This window comes from Corapipo altera, unplaced genomic scaffold (assembly GCF_003945725.1).
Source record: "Corapipo altera isolate COAL_440 unplaced genomic scaffold, ASM394572v1 24b, whole genome shotgun sequence".
NCBI classification, from domain to species: domain Eukaryota; kingdom Metazoa; phylum Chordata; class Aves; order Passeriformes; family Pipridae; genus Corapipo; species Corapipo altera.
This window is the reverse complement of record NW_020884888.1, coordinates 11,769,066-11,784,037: the sequence shown is the minus strand read 5'-3', so window position 1 is coordinate 11,784,037 and position 14,972 is coordinate 11,769,066. Positions and strand designations below refer to the sequence as shown.

Sequence of the window (14,972 nt, the reverse complement as noted above, 5' to 3'; positions counted from 1 at the left end):
CCCAAATTAAGCAAAATCCATACTTTATAGTTTTGCTTTGCTATTAATTTCAGCACTGACTCTACTATGACATATTTCTTATTTCAAGAATCTGATTTGAAGACTGATGTAATCTGTGTAACTCTTAAATGTTTGTTTCTGCATTAACCTAAAGGAAATTTCAAGTGTCATTGATTTAATGAGAAAAACTGATGTCCTAAGCCTGTAGTATCAGTTCTGTTCAGGTGGCTCTTTGGGTAGAAAAAACATTTCTGAGAATAGTTTCTGGTTTACAAGTTTTAAAGCTTAGGACTTAGCCAAACTGTGGTGAAATATCCAAAGAATATTTTCTGTGTATAGTGAGAGATAGAGACTTTCATATATGTATACATGAGCACGTATGCATACTTATATATTATACACATGTATGTGTGTGTATTTGTACCAAATGCACAGAGGAAGAGACTCTGTTATACATCTTTATCACTTCTGAACTTACCCCTGTGTAAATTACCATATCAGTGTGAGGTTGTTTCCCTTGGACTGTATTTATCCCATCATCTGTAACTTCTAAATATCAAGATTCCCTAAACAACCACTGTTCAAGTACTCTATTATAGATCTGTAGAAAAAAATCACTTATTCATGTTATGATAGGAGACTGATGTCAGTTTTTATAGTTTACAAGTTTAATAAACGTTTTACATAATGCTATGAAGTAAAATACATTCCTGCTATACAATTCTATGGGGAAAGTCAAAAGTTTATCGAAAAGTTGTTATTTTCTTATATAGGGTGATTAACAAGCAGTAAGAAAGAATGCTGTTCACTGCCAAACTTTATAGGTTTGGAGACAATGTAGATACTGAGAATACTTTTGGATTACATCTCCATGCAATAACATAGGACTTTCTGGAACTGACGTGTATAAAGTAAATATGAAATTGTCATTGATATGAGGAAGCTTCCAAGTGTACTCAATCTATTGCTCAGTTGAGAGCTTGCTTTTAGCTTCTTGTGAAGGGGACGTTTAAAAACCGCTTTAAATGTTATATTAGATAGTAATGTATCACTCTTCAGCTTGAAGATTTAATGAATTAGTTTGGGTTGATTTCTGTCATCTTTGCGTCTCATCATTAGTTGTTGTTACAACCTCAATTCTCCATTCCCTTATCAAAAGTCTCTTTTCATTGGGAACTAAAAGGATGATATATAATAGCACTATTCATTCTATTCAAGGAATTCAATCTGGAAAAAAAGACCCCTGACTTCAAAAGAAGAAATATATTATAAATTTTATTTTATCCTTTCTTTTTGTTCTTTTATGCACTCATCATTATTCTTTTTCAGTCTAAGGGACACTCACACTCTCTAAAAATCATACTCTCCAAGGGAAACTGGACTTCCATTCATATTTCAAAGGAATCAGTTCTGACACTTTCAAATCTCACTAGTATTATATTTGCTTCATTTTAGGCTTTAGATATCTTTTCCAACCATTTGTATCTGTGTATTTTATAATGTTTGTAATCCAAAATGTTAACAGAACCAAAAGGAGGATAGAGGGGTGGATAATTAAATTAAGTGCACATTAAGAGCTGTCTGGAGGATGCTGTTTCACTTTCTGGCAGCTCTGGAGATTCTGAAGGTTATTACTTTCTTGCTTTTCTTTGAGGAGAGAACGAAATGATTGAATATCTTCACAAAATAAGACGCGTTAAAATTTGTTAACTGAGTACTACTTTAATTTCTCTTCCTTGAAATGACTTCAGAGTTTGCCTCAAAACTTTCCAGTGAAAGCCATATACCTCCTTGAAATATTTCTGCCCTGCTGAGAAGGACTTTGGCGTGCTGGTGGATGAGAGGCTGGACATGATCCATCAGTGCGTGCCTGCACCCAGAAAGTCAATTGTACCCTTGGACTTCATCAAAAGAAGCATAGGCAGGAGGTCAAGGGAGGGGATTCTACCTCTCTACTCTTCTCTGGTCAGACCCCACCTAGGGTACTGCGTCCAGTTCTGGGGTCCTCAGCACAGGAAGGACGTCAGTGTGTTGGAGCGAGTCCAGAGGAGGCAAACCAAGATGATTAGGGGGATGGAGAACCTCTCCTGTGAGGAAAGGCTGAGAGAGTTGGATTTGTTCAGCCTGCAGAGAAGAGTTTGGGGTGACTGAATTGTGACCTTCCACTGCCTGAAGGGAACCTACAAGAAAGAGGGAGAGGGACTTTTTACAAGAGCATATAGTGACAGGACAAGGGGGAATGTCTTCTAACTAAAAGAGAGTAGGTTTAGGTTGGATATTAGGAAGAAATTCTATTCTGTGCGGGTGGTGAGGCACTGGAATGGGTTGCCTAGAAAAGTTGTGGATGCCCCATCCTAGGAAATGTTCAAGGCTAGGCTGGATGGAGCTCTGAGCAGCCTGGTCTAGTGAAAGCTATACTTGTCCATGGCAGTGGTGTTGAAACTATATGGTCTTTAAGGTCCCTTCCAACCCAGTCTATTCAGTGATTCATATTCTGTGATTCAGTTGGTTCAGTTTAGTTTGGGTTGCTTGACAGAATTGGTCTGCAGAGCCATCAGCAAACGGCTCCAAGGCAACAAATTAGAATGTGGCTTTAGGTTGTCAGGATCTGCCTCCAGGGTCTAATACAGAAATGTCGGTCCAGAAATTTCTGACCTTGCAGTTATTAACGGCCAAAAGTGTGCCCTGAAAGTTCGCAAGTAACAAACACAATCAATAACCACTGTTAAATGGCAATTATATTGACTAAGCAAAATATGGTTTATGTAACAGTCAGACCTTAGCAAGCCAAGAAATATCTTTCAACTGCTATAAAGTAGTTCACATTGACTGGTTTTTATTGTCCATTGTGTGAGCTCCTTGGAAACAAGGAGTATTTTGTTATAGCTGATATCAGGTTCTTTTGTGGGAAGAAATAAATGGTTTCTTAATGATTTCTGAAAGTTGCACTGTGGGTATAATCTAAGTCTTGCAACTCAACTCAAACAGAGAGAAAAAGCAAGACTTTCATCAAGACAAAGAAAAACTTGGTTGTGCTTTTGCTTGCTTTTGCTGTTCAGTTGGAGATGCTCACGGTACCTGTACTTTCTGTTAATTTTTCTTTTCTTTCTTTTTTTATGAAATTTTTAGTTCACTATTTAGATTGAAGTTCAGATTAAGATGAGAAAATTTTAATTTTGTTTTTCATTTGAGCTTACAAGAAGTGGGGGGTATGTGAATAAGACTCACTATGAAAGCTGTTCTAAGTTTCTGCAAGACTAAGGGACTGAAAATGAAATGTCTGTCTATGAAATTCAAAGGGCTTTAAGTGGACAGAACTGTGAAACAGGATTAGGCAAGAAACAGTAGCTAGAACACAAATCTGTTTGGCAAAGTATATATACCATTTAAATAGATCTCATGATTACAAAGTTGGTGAATTCTGCTGGGTTTTTATAATGTCAACTATGACTGCCTTCTAATGTGTGTTGCCCTGCCTAGGAAGATTCAATCCATTCAATTTTAATATAGTGCAGATTTTTAGATTGTTGCTTTCATAAAAAAAACAATTTCAGTTTTTTCCATGGTGATTTTAGGTAACATGATTGTATCATCTTCCAGTTTGGGGTATGCATGTTTATTGTTTTGCTACAAAACACACATTGTTGACCAATCCTCTCCATAGTATTAGTTTTATAGGACTTTGTTCTTGTTAGCTGTGCCCGATGATTGTATTGTCCTTTAAATGTCTTTCAATAACATTATTGCCCATGTGCTTGCCCAAAATCTAGGGACACGTCCTGAGTGTCCCTAGACACTACGTCTTCCCTAGGTTCTGTAGATTCTCACTTCTGTAGGATTTTGTACATTAGATTTAGTTGTACTATCATAATTAGAACTCTATGGTAGGAGTTCTGGTTGTGCCCACAGACTTCTAACTGGAGCATCAGAAGAGAGTTGAAGCTGTCTATACGTCCTTGGTAAAAACTGCAGTAACTGAGTTCTAACACATACCACAGAGAGGAGCACAAAAAATCAATCAAGGACAGACAGCCTATTGAAAAATCTTTGCAGATAATAGTGTGTATGGGTCAGCAATTCTTTGCATAGGTGCTTTTGTATCTATTGGCATTTCATTCCCCTTATCCCCAGAATCTCCAGCTTGACTAATTTTATAGTCGTATTCCATCAGGGTGGCTAGAGCAGTCACTACAAATTTCTGAAAGTCTGGATGGTTTGGAATATATATATATATATATATAGGGAAAATAGTTTTTAGAAAATGGATTCCAAATTACTTTTTTCTTGTTTCATGAAAGGTGTTTCTGAAGCTTCTGCAAGACTCAGAGAAGATGCCCTGCATTCCACAGGCAGCACACCAGGACCATAAAAATGGTATTGAATCAGTCAGTAAGTAAAAAAATTATGTACCTTCTGAAGCAACTGCATTTAAAAAGATCACAAATGCAAATATAAACATGCATGACTTTCCTAAAGTTGAAGAATGCACAAGCAAATGGAGAATACTGCCTGCTACCACATTGTAGTTCCCTTTTGTGTGTGTGACAGGACCTGCCTTGGGTAGTGGGTTTTTATACGTCTGCTGTGATTTACCTCTATCACTTCACAGTCATCTTCCCACCCTTCTGTGTACACATGAACACTAGTATTTCTTCACTACATCAGCATTAACTTGCTGCTTCTTACCAGTCCCTGGCAATTAATTACTCTCTTTGTTTCATACTGACAATGGATAAATATTGCTGAGATATACCACAGATATAAAATCTACAAGCTACTAGAAAGGTGCATTTGTGTTCATCCGCGTGGAAATGAAAAAAAAAAAAAGAACTTGTTCCCGTATAGCAGAAGATCATTTGTCCTCTCCAGTGGCGTGCTATTTTAGGTTCCCATATGTGTTTGTTTTAAAATGAATTATTTCATTCTATTTTCCTGCCCTGCAAGCCTGGGAGGAGGTCCTTGCTAACATTTCTGAAAACTCAGGAAGTTTGTTCTCCTTTAAAAACTCTTCTATAAGTCACCAATGTGATGCCATTGCTCAGCACAAGGCTCATGTTCTCTTATGTCAGTACCCATCAAGCTGCTGAATATTTTCTTATCGTTCATGGGGTTTTTGTGCTTCTATACTCATCATATTTCTTTCCACTTGAAGATCAATATCTAGATTGTAGTTTTCTTTTGTTAGATGTCACACATTCTGTTCTATATGCAGTCCTTTTTGTTTTGTTTCTAGAGAACACAGGCACAGGCATAGAGAAATCCTGTTCTGCGGACCTTCAATGTTGCAGTAACAGAAATAACAATTTTGAGCCAAGCTTGCATTATTTGTTAAGATAAATTCAATTGGATCTGCCAGTAATAAGTAATCATTGCCAAGAATCATGGCCTAAGGTGACACCTTTTCTCACAAAGTGCAAATTTGACTGGATGACTTTTTCTGGAGGGTCTTTTCACTGGGCTACTTCAGTCCCTGTTGAATCAGTGAAGATGTAACTTCATCAAACTAAAACAAAACCTCACTAAGCAAATAAAATTGCCACTCCTGTCAGTGGTGAGAATGAGACTTACATTCAAAATAATTTTGAATAGTCCTTTATTTTATAACAGTCGCTTGTTTATTTCTTCTAGGCACAGCTAGGACATCTGAACTAATTTCAAATTAAAACAGTCTGTCTTCTCCTCATTGAATTTTCATTAAAGAGTAAGATTTACAGTTCCTAAAGTAATGAAGACAGAGTATATTCTCCCTAAGAACTTGATATACTACCAGTTTGTATTTCAAAACACATAAAATGGTATTTAAGTTATTACATTAATAAAGAACCCAGTAATCAGAGACTGTATTTTTTCATTCTGATAAATTATAGCAAGAAAATGTGATGATAATGCCATTTCTTTTGGAATGAGAGTACTGAAAAATTGTCATTCATTGCAGATGAGTGTCATTCATCATTAAGGACAGTTGTGAAGTGTAGGCATAAGGGATCTGGGAAATGGTCATGAAAGGTATCCGTCATTGTCAAACTAACCAGAATACTCCATGGGCAATAGCTTGACCTGTATAACTTTGTCTTTGAAAGCAGATTCAAAGGCAGTCAAACTTTCCGTTGACTGAATTTTCAAAACCCCCTAGAGCGAACAGCTGGGATTATTGAGGAGATCAGAGGATGCTGCTATTTTATTTGTAAAGGAATTTGGTCCTGAGAGATGCTTTGACAAAGCACAGATCTGAGCACAAGTGGGGGTGTTAGCTATCCTTTACTGTTGCTGAGCCCTTGAGATTTCAGCATTGTGTAAAAACCAAAACATTATCTCTTGTCTCCCAGACTAGGAGATGTATTGGAGAGGCATGTATGTTCTTCTTAATGAAACCGCAGAAACAGGCAAGAGACATCATTTCAGCAAAATATGACAGTATCTCACTGAAGTCAGAGCTTTGATAATTTCTAGTTATATTTTACAGTGTCTTTATGTATTGTGTCTGACTGGAATTAATTAAATTCCTTCATAGCAGCAGTAAACATAACCTTGCTGATGAAAAAAAAGGCAACTGTGAAAAGGTGATAAGACCAGTCCTAAAGACAGTTAGATCGCTTGAAAAGTTGAATCAATTCTAAATAAAGTCTATTTTAATGAAGCCAAATCATGGGCAAATCTGTGTAATGGGGAGTAATATCCTGGAAAACACAGACTGAGTTATCTACTAATCTTGGTGGAGAAGCATTTTAAGACAGCTAAAATGATTTATATTTGAGTTTTAGGTACAAAAGGACACAAAGAGGTCATTTTGACTATCAGTTCAAAATTGATGAGACCAATGATACACTACTCTCTACAATTTTTTGGACACATTTTTAAGTTTGAATGTCTTTAAGGAGAAACGAAGAACTCAGAAAGTGAGCAGAGAAGAATTAATATTGTAAGTTGGTAGTGAAGTCCTTATAAAGACACCATCAGGGCTCAGTTAGAATAGTTTATCAAAAAGAAGATAGAGAAGTGGTTTGCTTAAAAAGCCTATTTTTTTTTAATGCATGTAGAATACTGCCTGTTAAGGTATAGTTCTTTTATACAGGCAGAGGTCGTAAATGGGATAAAGGAAGAAGTAAGTAAACAAATAACTGGAATCTCAAGGCAAGTACTTCTCCTAGAGGTTAATTAATAATTGGAGTTAGTCTTCCCAGGGAAGTGTGTTGCATCTCCTGGGGCCTTTGCAGAAAATATGCTACAGTAAAGTGTGTTGATGATTTCTGCACACGGGTAGCAGAGTAGAATTTGATGTCTGTGGATAGGTGGTCAAGTAGTTTCTTCTCTTCTTGCAGAATATCTTTTAATCTATTATAACAAATTGAGTTCCCTGTAACTGCAAAATAAGGGTTGTCAGAGTTATTGTTATAATATGCTTGAAGTTATATTTTAACACCAATTTTTAAACAGAACCTCCTTCTTTCAATTCCCCATAAAATTTGCATAAAAGCACCTAAAATTATTTCAATGCTCCACCTTGCAAAGTATAACAATTTCTGAGAAGAAAACTATGGACATAAAGCATCAGTGTCTCTGTTCAGAAATGGCTGCTGACATGAAGACTGATATTAAAATTTTCAAACTTTTGCTACGTACTGATAAGGAAAAGATGCATCATACATTTCAGTCTTCTGGTAGTCTAACAGTATAGATAACACTACCACTTAAATTCAGCACTAAACCCTGAAAAAGAAATGTCAAAATAGCTGACCTAAAAATCTTGGATACATTATATTTTCCTTCAGCTTTTTTTACTAATGTTTTAATTAGTTTCTTGAAGGAAATCTCATGATTCAAGTATATATTGAAAACCTAATTTTACCCTTTCAAAAATTTAGCTTTATATTCCTCAACCTCAAATCTTGCTTCCTTCAGTCTTTCAGGATTATCTCAAGCATAGAGATACAGAATATCTCTATAATATTACCTATCAGTTGTCACAAAAAGATATCTGATCTCAAAAATGAGATAATTTAACTTGTTAAAGGTTTATATAAATTTGTTTTCTCAGTAAGTGTGTAACTCCTTTTTTCCTTCTGAAAATAAATGGTCAGTTTCTTCCACTTTCTTCAAATGTGTTTCGCTCTTTTCACCCACTACTTTCTTCTCTCATCCAAATATTTTTCTTATCAGTTGTTTTCTTCATGATTGCTGCTTGGTCCTTTTCCACTTTTCATCCACAGTATGGACATCTTGGATTCTCTGTTAGACAGACTCAGACATCAGAGAGCAGTTAGGCAAACAATGGAAATACAGCTGTTTTCTAGTAAAGGGTGCTACTCTTACAATGCCAAGAAGCTCATCCATGTCCTGTTCTTCACCTCCTTGTTCTCATATTTATCTCCTTACTTCTGGCAGGTGAAAGAAGTGAACTCTACCTGCCTTCCTCACAGAGGCCTCGTTACCTTCAGCTCTAGAGAAGAAAATAGTCAGTAAAGCACCTGACAAAAGGGGGCTACATTGAAAAAAACCCTAGATTTCTGCAATGACTAAAGCACCAGAGAACAAGACAATAGTCTCTTCTGAACTTTGTATTTTGAAAGTCATATTTTTTGCTCATGAAAGTGTTCTATTGTCGTAATTGAGCTGGTTTCAAAAAAGTGACTTTCTGTAACTTGGTAACTCCTTTCCTGTAATTTGGTGGTTTTGATTGTTCTTAAAACATCTCATTTTGAGTGGAAGATATACTTGAAGAAGTACATTGTGCTATTGATATACCTTCAGGCTTCAATTAGTTAGAAACTGGAAATAGTCAGTAAGCTTCAGACCACTGAAAACAACTGAGGAAAGGTGCATTTTCCCATCTTATGATGGAAGAGATGATGCCTCTTCTATCCTACCTAGAAGAAACAGAATCTTCAGAGAGACTTTATTTAAGTTGTGGGTCACCAGAACTGGTATGCATGGAACTTCTGATGATGATGACTATATATTGAATTTCTACATATCTCAAAGGCCTTCTAAGCAGAAAATTTTATTTGATATTAATGTCTGAACTCTTACTGCCTAATGTAGATGTATGAGAATATGAGAATATTTTGAACTTTCTTTTTTTTCAACAATCTGCTTCTTTGCCTTTGTCATGATCTAGAACGTTTTTATGTTAGGAGGCCTGGAGACACGACATCTATAACGCAGCTGTCTCCTTCGAGAACACACGCAGGATCATTCTCGAGGAAAAAAGGCAACGCAGAAAGAACCGTGTCTTGCAGAATGCACCATCTAAGGAGTCTTTCTGCTGTGCCTTTTGCAATCGGATATGTCTGTCACGTATTGGCCTCATAAACCACCAGCGTGCCTGTAGCAAATGTGGATAGTGCCTTCCCAAATCTTCGTTCGCGAAGCCTAGCCATGATGATGAATAGTGCTTGCTTCAGAAATGAAACAGCTTGGAAGCTCAACCACTTTGCTCAGATATTTCTGAGCTCAGATATTTCTGAGCTAAAGAATACAGATGTTGGTGCATTGGGAATGCTTTATTTATCCAAAGGTAATGTCAGAATGTGAACACCCTCAACATCTTGAAAAATAAGTGATCAAATAATTTCAGTTGGGTAACTCTTATTTCTTGCCTATAAGCCCTTTGATTTGTTCTTGACAAATATTTCTTCATACAGAGTTTGTTTTCCCTCAGACTTGCTAGTGCTCCCTTCCGTGTGTGTCTCTCCCTCTCCAACCTTTCCTTTGCACTCCAGGACTTCCTGCTATTTTCTTTCAGTTCTTGTATTTTGTTGAGGCAGTTACAACAGCTGTAGACTGAAAAAAGATATTGACAACCTATATGATCTTTCATGGCATTTTTAAAATCTTGTCTTTTAATGAAATATCCAGAAGTCTCGTTCTCCGTTCCAAAGGACTGTTTGTCTTCCATTTCATGTTATAATGATTCCTAAGTAATTTAAAAGAACTCTTCCTCATAGGATACATGAGATCTGACAGACAGTATTCCTGTGTTCATTTACTGCTTTTGAGAATGATCTGAAAGCATTATTTTGCTTTATTCCATTTTTTTTCACATTTGCAACATCTTCAAAAATCTGTATTCAGTATATGGTTTATGAGATCATCTATTCTCTGAAAAACAACTGAAATTTAAACAGCAATGGGTTGCCTGGTATAACACTAATGTGACTTTTGCTGAACCTGTAATAATACTTTTTTCCTAGCTTATACAGTGAACTTCTTTTTTGTTTATGCTCTTTCTGCTGCTCAGCTGTAGGAATTTTCCAAAGATAGCATTTACACCTCACATTCTGTATAAACTAATTATTTCTCTCCCAACATATGGGGCCCATGTGCTGGAGAAAATATTCACTTTTAGGTAATTAATACAAAGTCACACATAGGATGTTAGAAAATGTTTGTTGCTAATAGCTAGTCTTTAGGTTTTATATGCAAAGTAAATTTTGCTGGTCTCTTGCCTTGCTTTAGCTTACAGGTCAAGTACCTATTTTATGGGGTTTTTTCGAGGTGTGTCTGGGTCTGTGCTTTTTACAGATGTAAATAGCATGTGTGTATTTACACACATGCACATAAACCTCTTTATAACCTAGTTTTGCTTTATTAGTGCTGTTGCAGCAGCAAATACAGATACTTTAGCTTCAATTTTGTAAGTAATGTAAATGACAATTTTTTTTAAGAAATGCTTATCAAGGGTAAGGATACTTACTTTTCATTCTGAAATGGAACATAGCTTAGGGAAGGGGCTTCAGGGAATCTTCTTAACACCTTGCTTCATTTAATGAGTAAATACCATATGAATGTAGAAGGTGTGTTATACATCTTAGTTGTGCTAGTAAGACTCTCTTTGAGACTGGTGCTTCTGCTTGTATCTAGATTTTCACCTGTCTGGTGAGTACTCAAAAGTATCTCCTTTTGTGAAATTTTTCTCTCTGCTCTGCAGCTAAAATATTTCTTTTGTGTTACAAAATCCCACAAAGACTTTATCAATATTCACACATCTTTTTTTCTCAATACTAGCAACATTCTGCAGGACTACATAGTTTTCATTTCTCAAAACTAAGAAAAAAGCTGGTGTAGGAGTTACAGGGACAACATCCAAAGTAGATTCAGTATGAAGGGCAGTATACTGAGCAACCAGCATTTAGGACTGCACTTCTTTTTGCCAGCCCTTCATATGACAAACTTATGCCAGTCACAAGGTGATACCTTGATAAGACTTGTATATTACACTGTTGCCGGTTAATTCCTGATTTGAAATATAAGTGGGACTTCATGATGAGTAGGCGTGTTGTTGGACTTTTGTATAGATGGGAATTTTTAGCCATCTAATTTTTTTTCTCTTTATCTGTCTCTTGATCTATTCTGCAGTTTATTTAGGTTATCATATCCATTGGAAGCATTAGAAAAAATGAAGCAGTTGGCTCTGTTAATCAAGATCCTTGAAGCTGTTTTATACCACTATTTATGAGATACAGAATGCCTGAGGAAAGAGAATATTCATCAAACACATTTTTCAATTGCTTACTATAGTTGCAGGTTTGAATAAAACATGTCTCCTGCAGAACTTTCAGTTTTGAATTGTTTCCCTGCACGAACTTTGATGTGATTTTATTATTAATAGAATAACTCCAGTAGAGGTAGTGTCAAAATACTCTTGATTATTATTAGTCTAAAAATATTCTTTATTACAGAAACTGCAATATTTTAGACAAAGTACTTTGTTCACATTAAGGTAATACTTGCACAAATTCTAAAAATTACAGTGGCTCAGAATGTCCTTGTCTATCAGGGTGAAATCTGTGCCCTGCTGAAAGGGTTTGCTCCATTTGCTCTCTGAGTTTTCTCTGAGTGATTCCAGGAGGCTTGTTCCAGAGTGCTGTATACAGTGTCTCCAAAGGCCACTCACTCCAAACCGAGCAGCTGCAGAAGTCATCTGCAGAACAAAACTGGACAGCTACTACTCACAGTCCCCTTTCCAAGAAGCAAGTTACTAGTGGGAAGTACTTGAGAACACCTCGTTTGAATACATAGTTCTTTTGACCCTTGCTACATGTAATCTGTCTAGTTTGAAAATGTTTCCTTGCATTGCCTCACATGTAATGTTATGGGCTGTGATAGAGAGAACATTTAGATTTTATTGTTGTCCTGCTCTTTCACTTATTTTTCACCAAACACAGGAAAAGTGCTGTGGGTTGTAGCCCTATTGTCTGCATTGGATTCAATCTTTAAATGTTATAACCTGAATCTACAGGTTGAATTCAGTGGGTTGAAATCTAACAGCTTTCTGAGTACTGATTTACACTTCTAGAAAGAAAAGGAACCAACCTCAATAAGTGTGCAGTTTATTGTAATGAGAGGGTTTATTTTAGTGCAGGAGATGTATAATGGTTGTTTACCTGTGCATACACAAATGTATTCTTTCTCTTGGCCAAGTCTGAGATCAGCATATAGAAACATATGAAATCAGCTAGGATTTTTTTTTTGCAATTCTGATAGACTGTGCTTCTCCTCTACTTTTATACTTTTAAAGAATATAGACAGAAGATGCAAATACACGTCCATTTTGTACCCCCCATTTTGTGACTATTTTTCAATTCTTCCTTCACTTGCCCCCTCCCATATGTAGCAATTCATTGCAGGTGCATCCCTGCAGGGGAGATAGTACTACAATAAAAGGTTATCTGTTTGGAAAATTATCTCCTGGGAAATTAAATTATCGTACTTGTAAATGTTGCAAGTTAATAATGCAGAAACTTAGAATCAAAGGCTTAGGGTTCCCAACACTGCAGCAATTTTCCTTTCCAAGGCATGATATGAATCTGTCCACCTGGCTGGATATTTACCTTTTTTTTTGTTTGTTTCCAAAGAATATGCCCATCTCATAATGATGAAGGTGCCCTGGCCATAGCAGAGTTCACCGCACAAATCTTGGTGTTGAGTTCCAGCTTCTTTTTCAGTTTAAGTTGGCAAAAATCCCAACTAAAATGTAGAGATGAGATATAAATCAAGGCAAAGTGGAAGAAAACATGGAAATGTAACAACAGAGATTGTTTTATGCATCACAGATGTAGAAATATTTGAAAACCTCTATTTATGAATTATGGGAACAGTGCATTCAGCAATGTATCCTCCTCTTCCGTCAGGCCCAGACTAGGTTAGGTGGCCATTCATCTGATCAGCTTGGGTGTCAGTGTAACAACCCATGGTGTCTGTAGGGTCATGGGTAGGAAGCAGCACCATTTTTTCTGATTTCTTTATGGTCATGCACTATTTGTGTACTTATGACTGAAGAAGGCAAGAAAACAGACGATTTTGTAATAGAAAATTAATTTCCTTCATTGAAAGATATTACAGTGGTTTTATAACCTAGAAATGTTACATTCTGAAACAAATATATGCTCAGTCAACTGTCTGTTATGGCTACATGTCTATCCACTTCCATACTAGTAAAAACAACAAGGGGTGTTTTGACATCAGCTAACACTTCAGCAGTAGCAAGGTTGTTTTTTCCTAGCCGCTGCAGTAGCTATTATAGCTTATTATACTAGCCACAGTACCTTGGAAACCCAATCTAAAGTTGAGCCCTGTTGTTCCAGGCACCCTACAGACTAATAGTAAGGATAAAAAACCCAAATCCTCACTACCTTTGACAGCTTGCAGTCTAGTTTTAAGGCTGAATGCAATGAGTAGATGAAACAGACAAATAGGTTAGGGAAGGTAAGGTTATAAAACAGGTCCATAAATTAAAAGCAGAAGGCTTGGTTCACTGTCTTTCTAACTATTTTATTTACTTGCTAAATGCCATTTGGATTTTCTTGCTTCCCCAAATTTACACTTAAAATTTGACTGTGGTTGCATATCTGTTCTAAAACTCTTATTTACTACCACTCATGAGGTGCCGTTGCATGTTGTGGCATTTATATTTTTAGAATATTTTCTGTTATTTTGATATAAGTGATGACAAAGCTTAATGGCTTTTTGCACTGGTATGAGACTGAGTATTCTTGCATTAAGTAGACAGGTAAAACAGTCAGGAAAATCTGTATATGCTTCAGTACTATCTATATGTGAATTCAAGAGTCTGACTTACCTTCTTTATGTCTTATTTGGGCATTTCAGATACCTAAATTCATACTTCATTAATAGAATTATAATGTCTGCTGTAAGTAGTTGTGAATGTTTGTGAACATGTAAAGGAAGGGAAAATTAGATTCTAATTCTTTTAGTACTAATCAAGTTTATATAATTTTTAAGAAACATTTGCCTTGCATTCAGTGGTGCTCATCTATTTTTCTATTGTTCACACCTATAGTATATTCTAATTTTGAGAAAAGGCAAGTTCTTGAATTAAAGGATGATATTCATAATGTGAACGAGGCTATGTTATGCCTGGAAAGAAAGTGAAGACCTTGATTTAGATTTTTTCTTACACTAAAAATCTGTTCTATGTTTTAGATCTTTGCAGCAGCATACTCTGATGTTGAATGGCTGTAGAAAAAGTAGATTCAGATATGGACTCTGATCAAATTCACCTAGTAAACTGTACAAAATCCTCCTGTAAACAAAATCAATATTACGGTAATTTTTATAAAGAGTAGACAAATGTATAAGAAGAGGAAGGACACTTTTATATCTTCTAATGGAATGTTGTGCACAAATTGATGGGCTAGCACTGACTCTATGTCAGTATAGCATATGCTGAAGTGCAGAAAGATGTCAGATCACTACCTCATCTTAGAACTACTTGTCGGCACAAAATTTCTGGAAAGCTAATAAATATGTATTGCATCCTAATGTAACCAGTTTCATGTGAGCTAGTTCAGCTGTTTCACCAGGGTATTTCAGTTCCAGGATTATCTTCCCAAAATTTAGACTTCCTCTAAATGACATGTCTAAATGCCAAAATGACAGAAGTAGAATTGAAAATGTTTACTCCCAGCTGCTAACATGACCGTTGCATAGCCCATTTTTCCTAATGCACCATG

The 14,972-nt window shown here is 36.2% G+C and overlaps 1 protein-coding gene across 1 annotated transcript in view; it reads left to right on the top strand.

Annotated features, from left to right (window-relative positions):
* The window catches only part of ABCA13 (ATP binding cassette subfamily A member 13), a 172,296-nt gene that overhangs the window by 75,074 nt on the left and 82,250 nt on the right, over positions 1 to 14,972 (top strand). Inside the window, exon 35 of the mRNA XM_027643860.1 lies at positions 4,299 to 4,389. Coding sequence (XP_027499661.1) covers positions 4,299 to 4,389 — 91 coding nt within the window. The remainder of the gene's footprint in view (positions 1 to 4,298; positions 4,390 to 14,972) is intronic.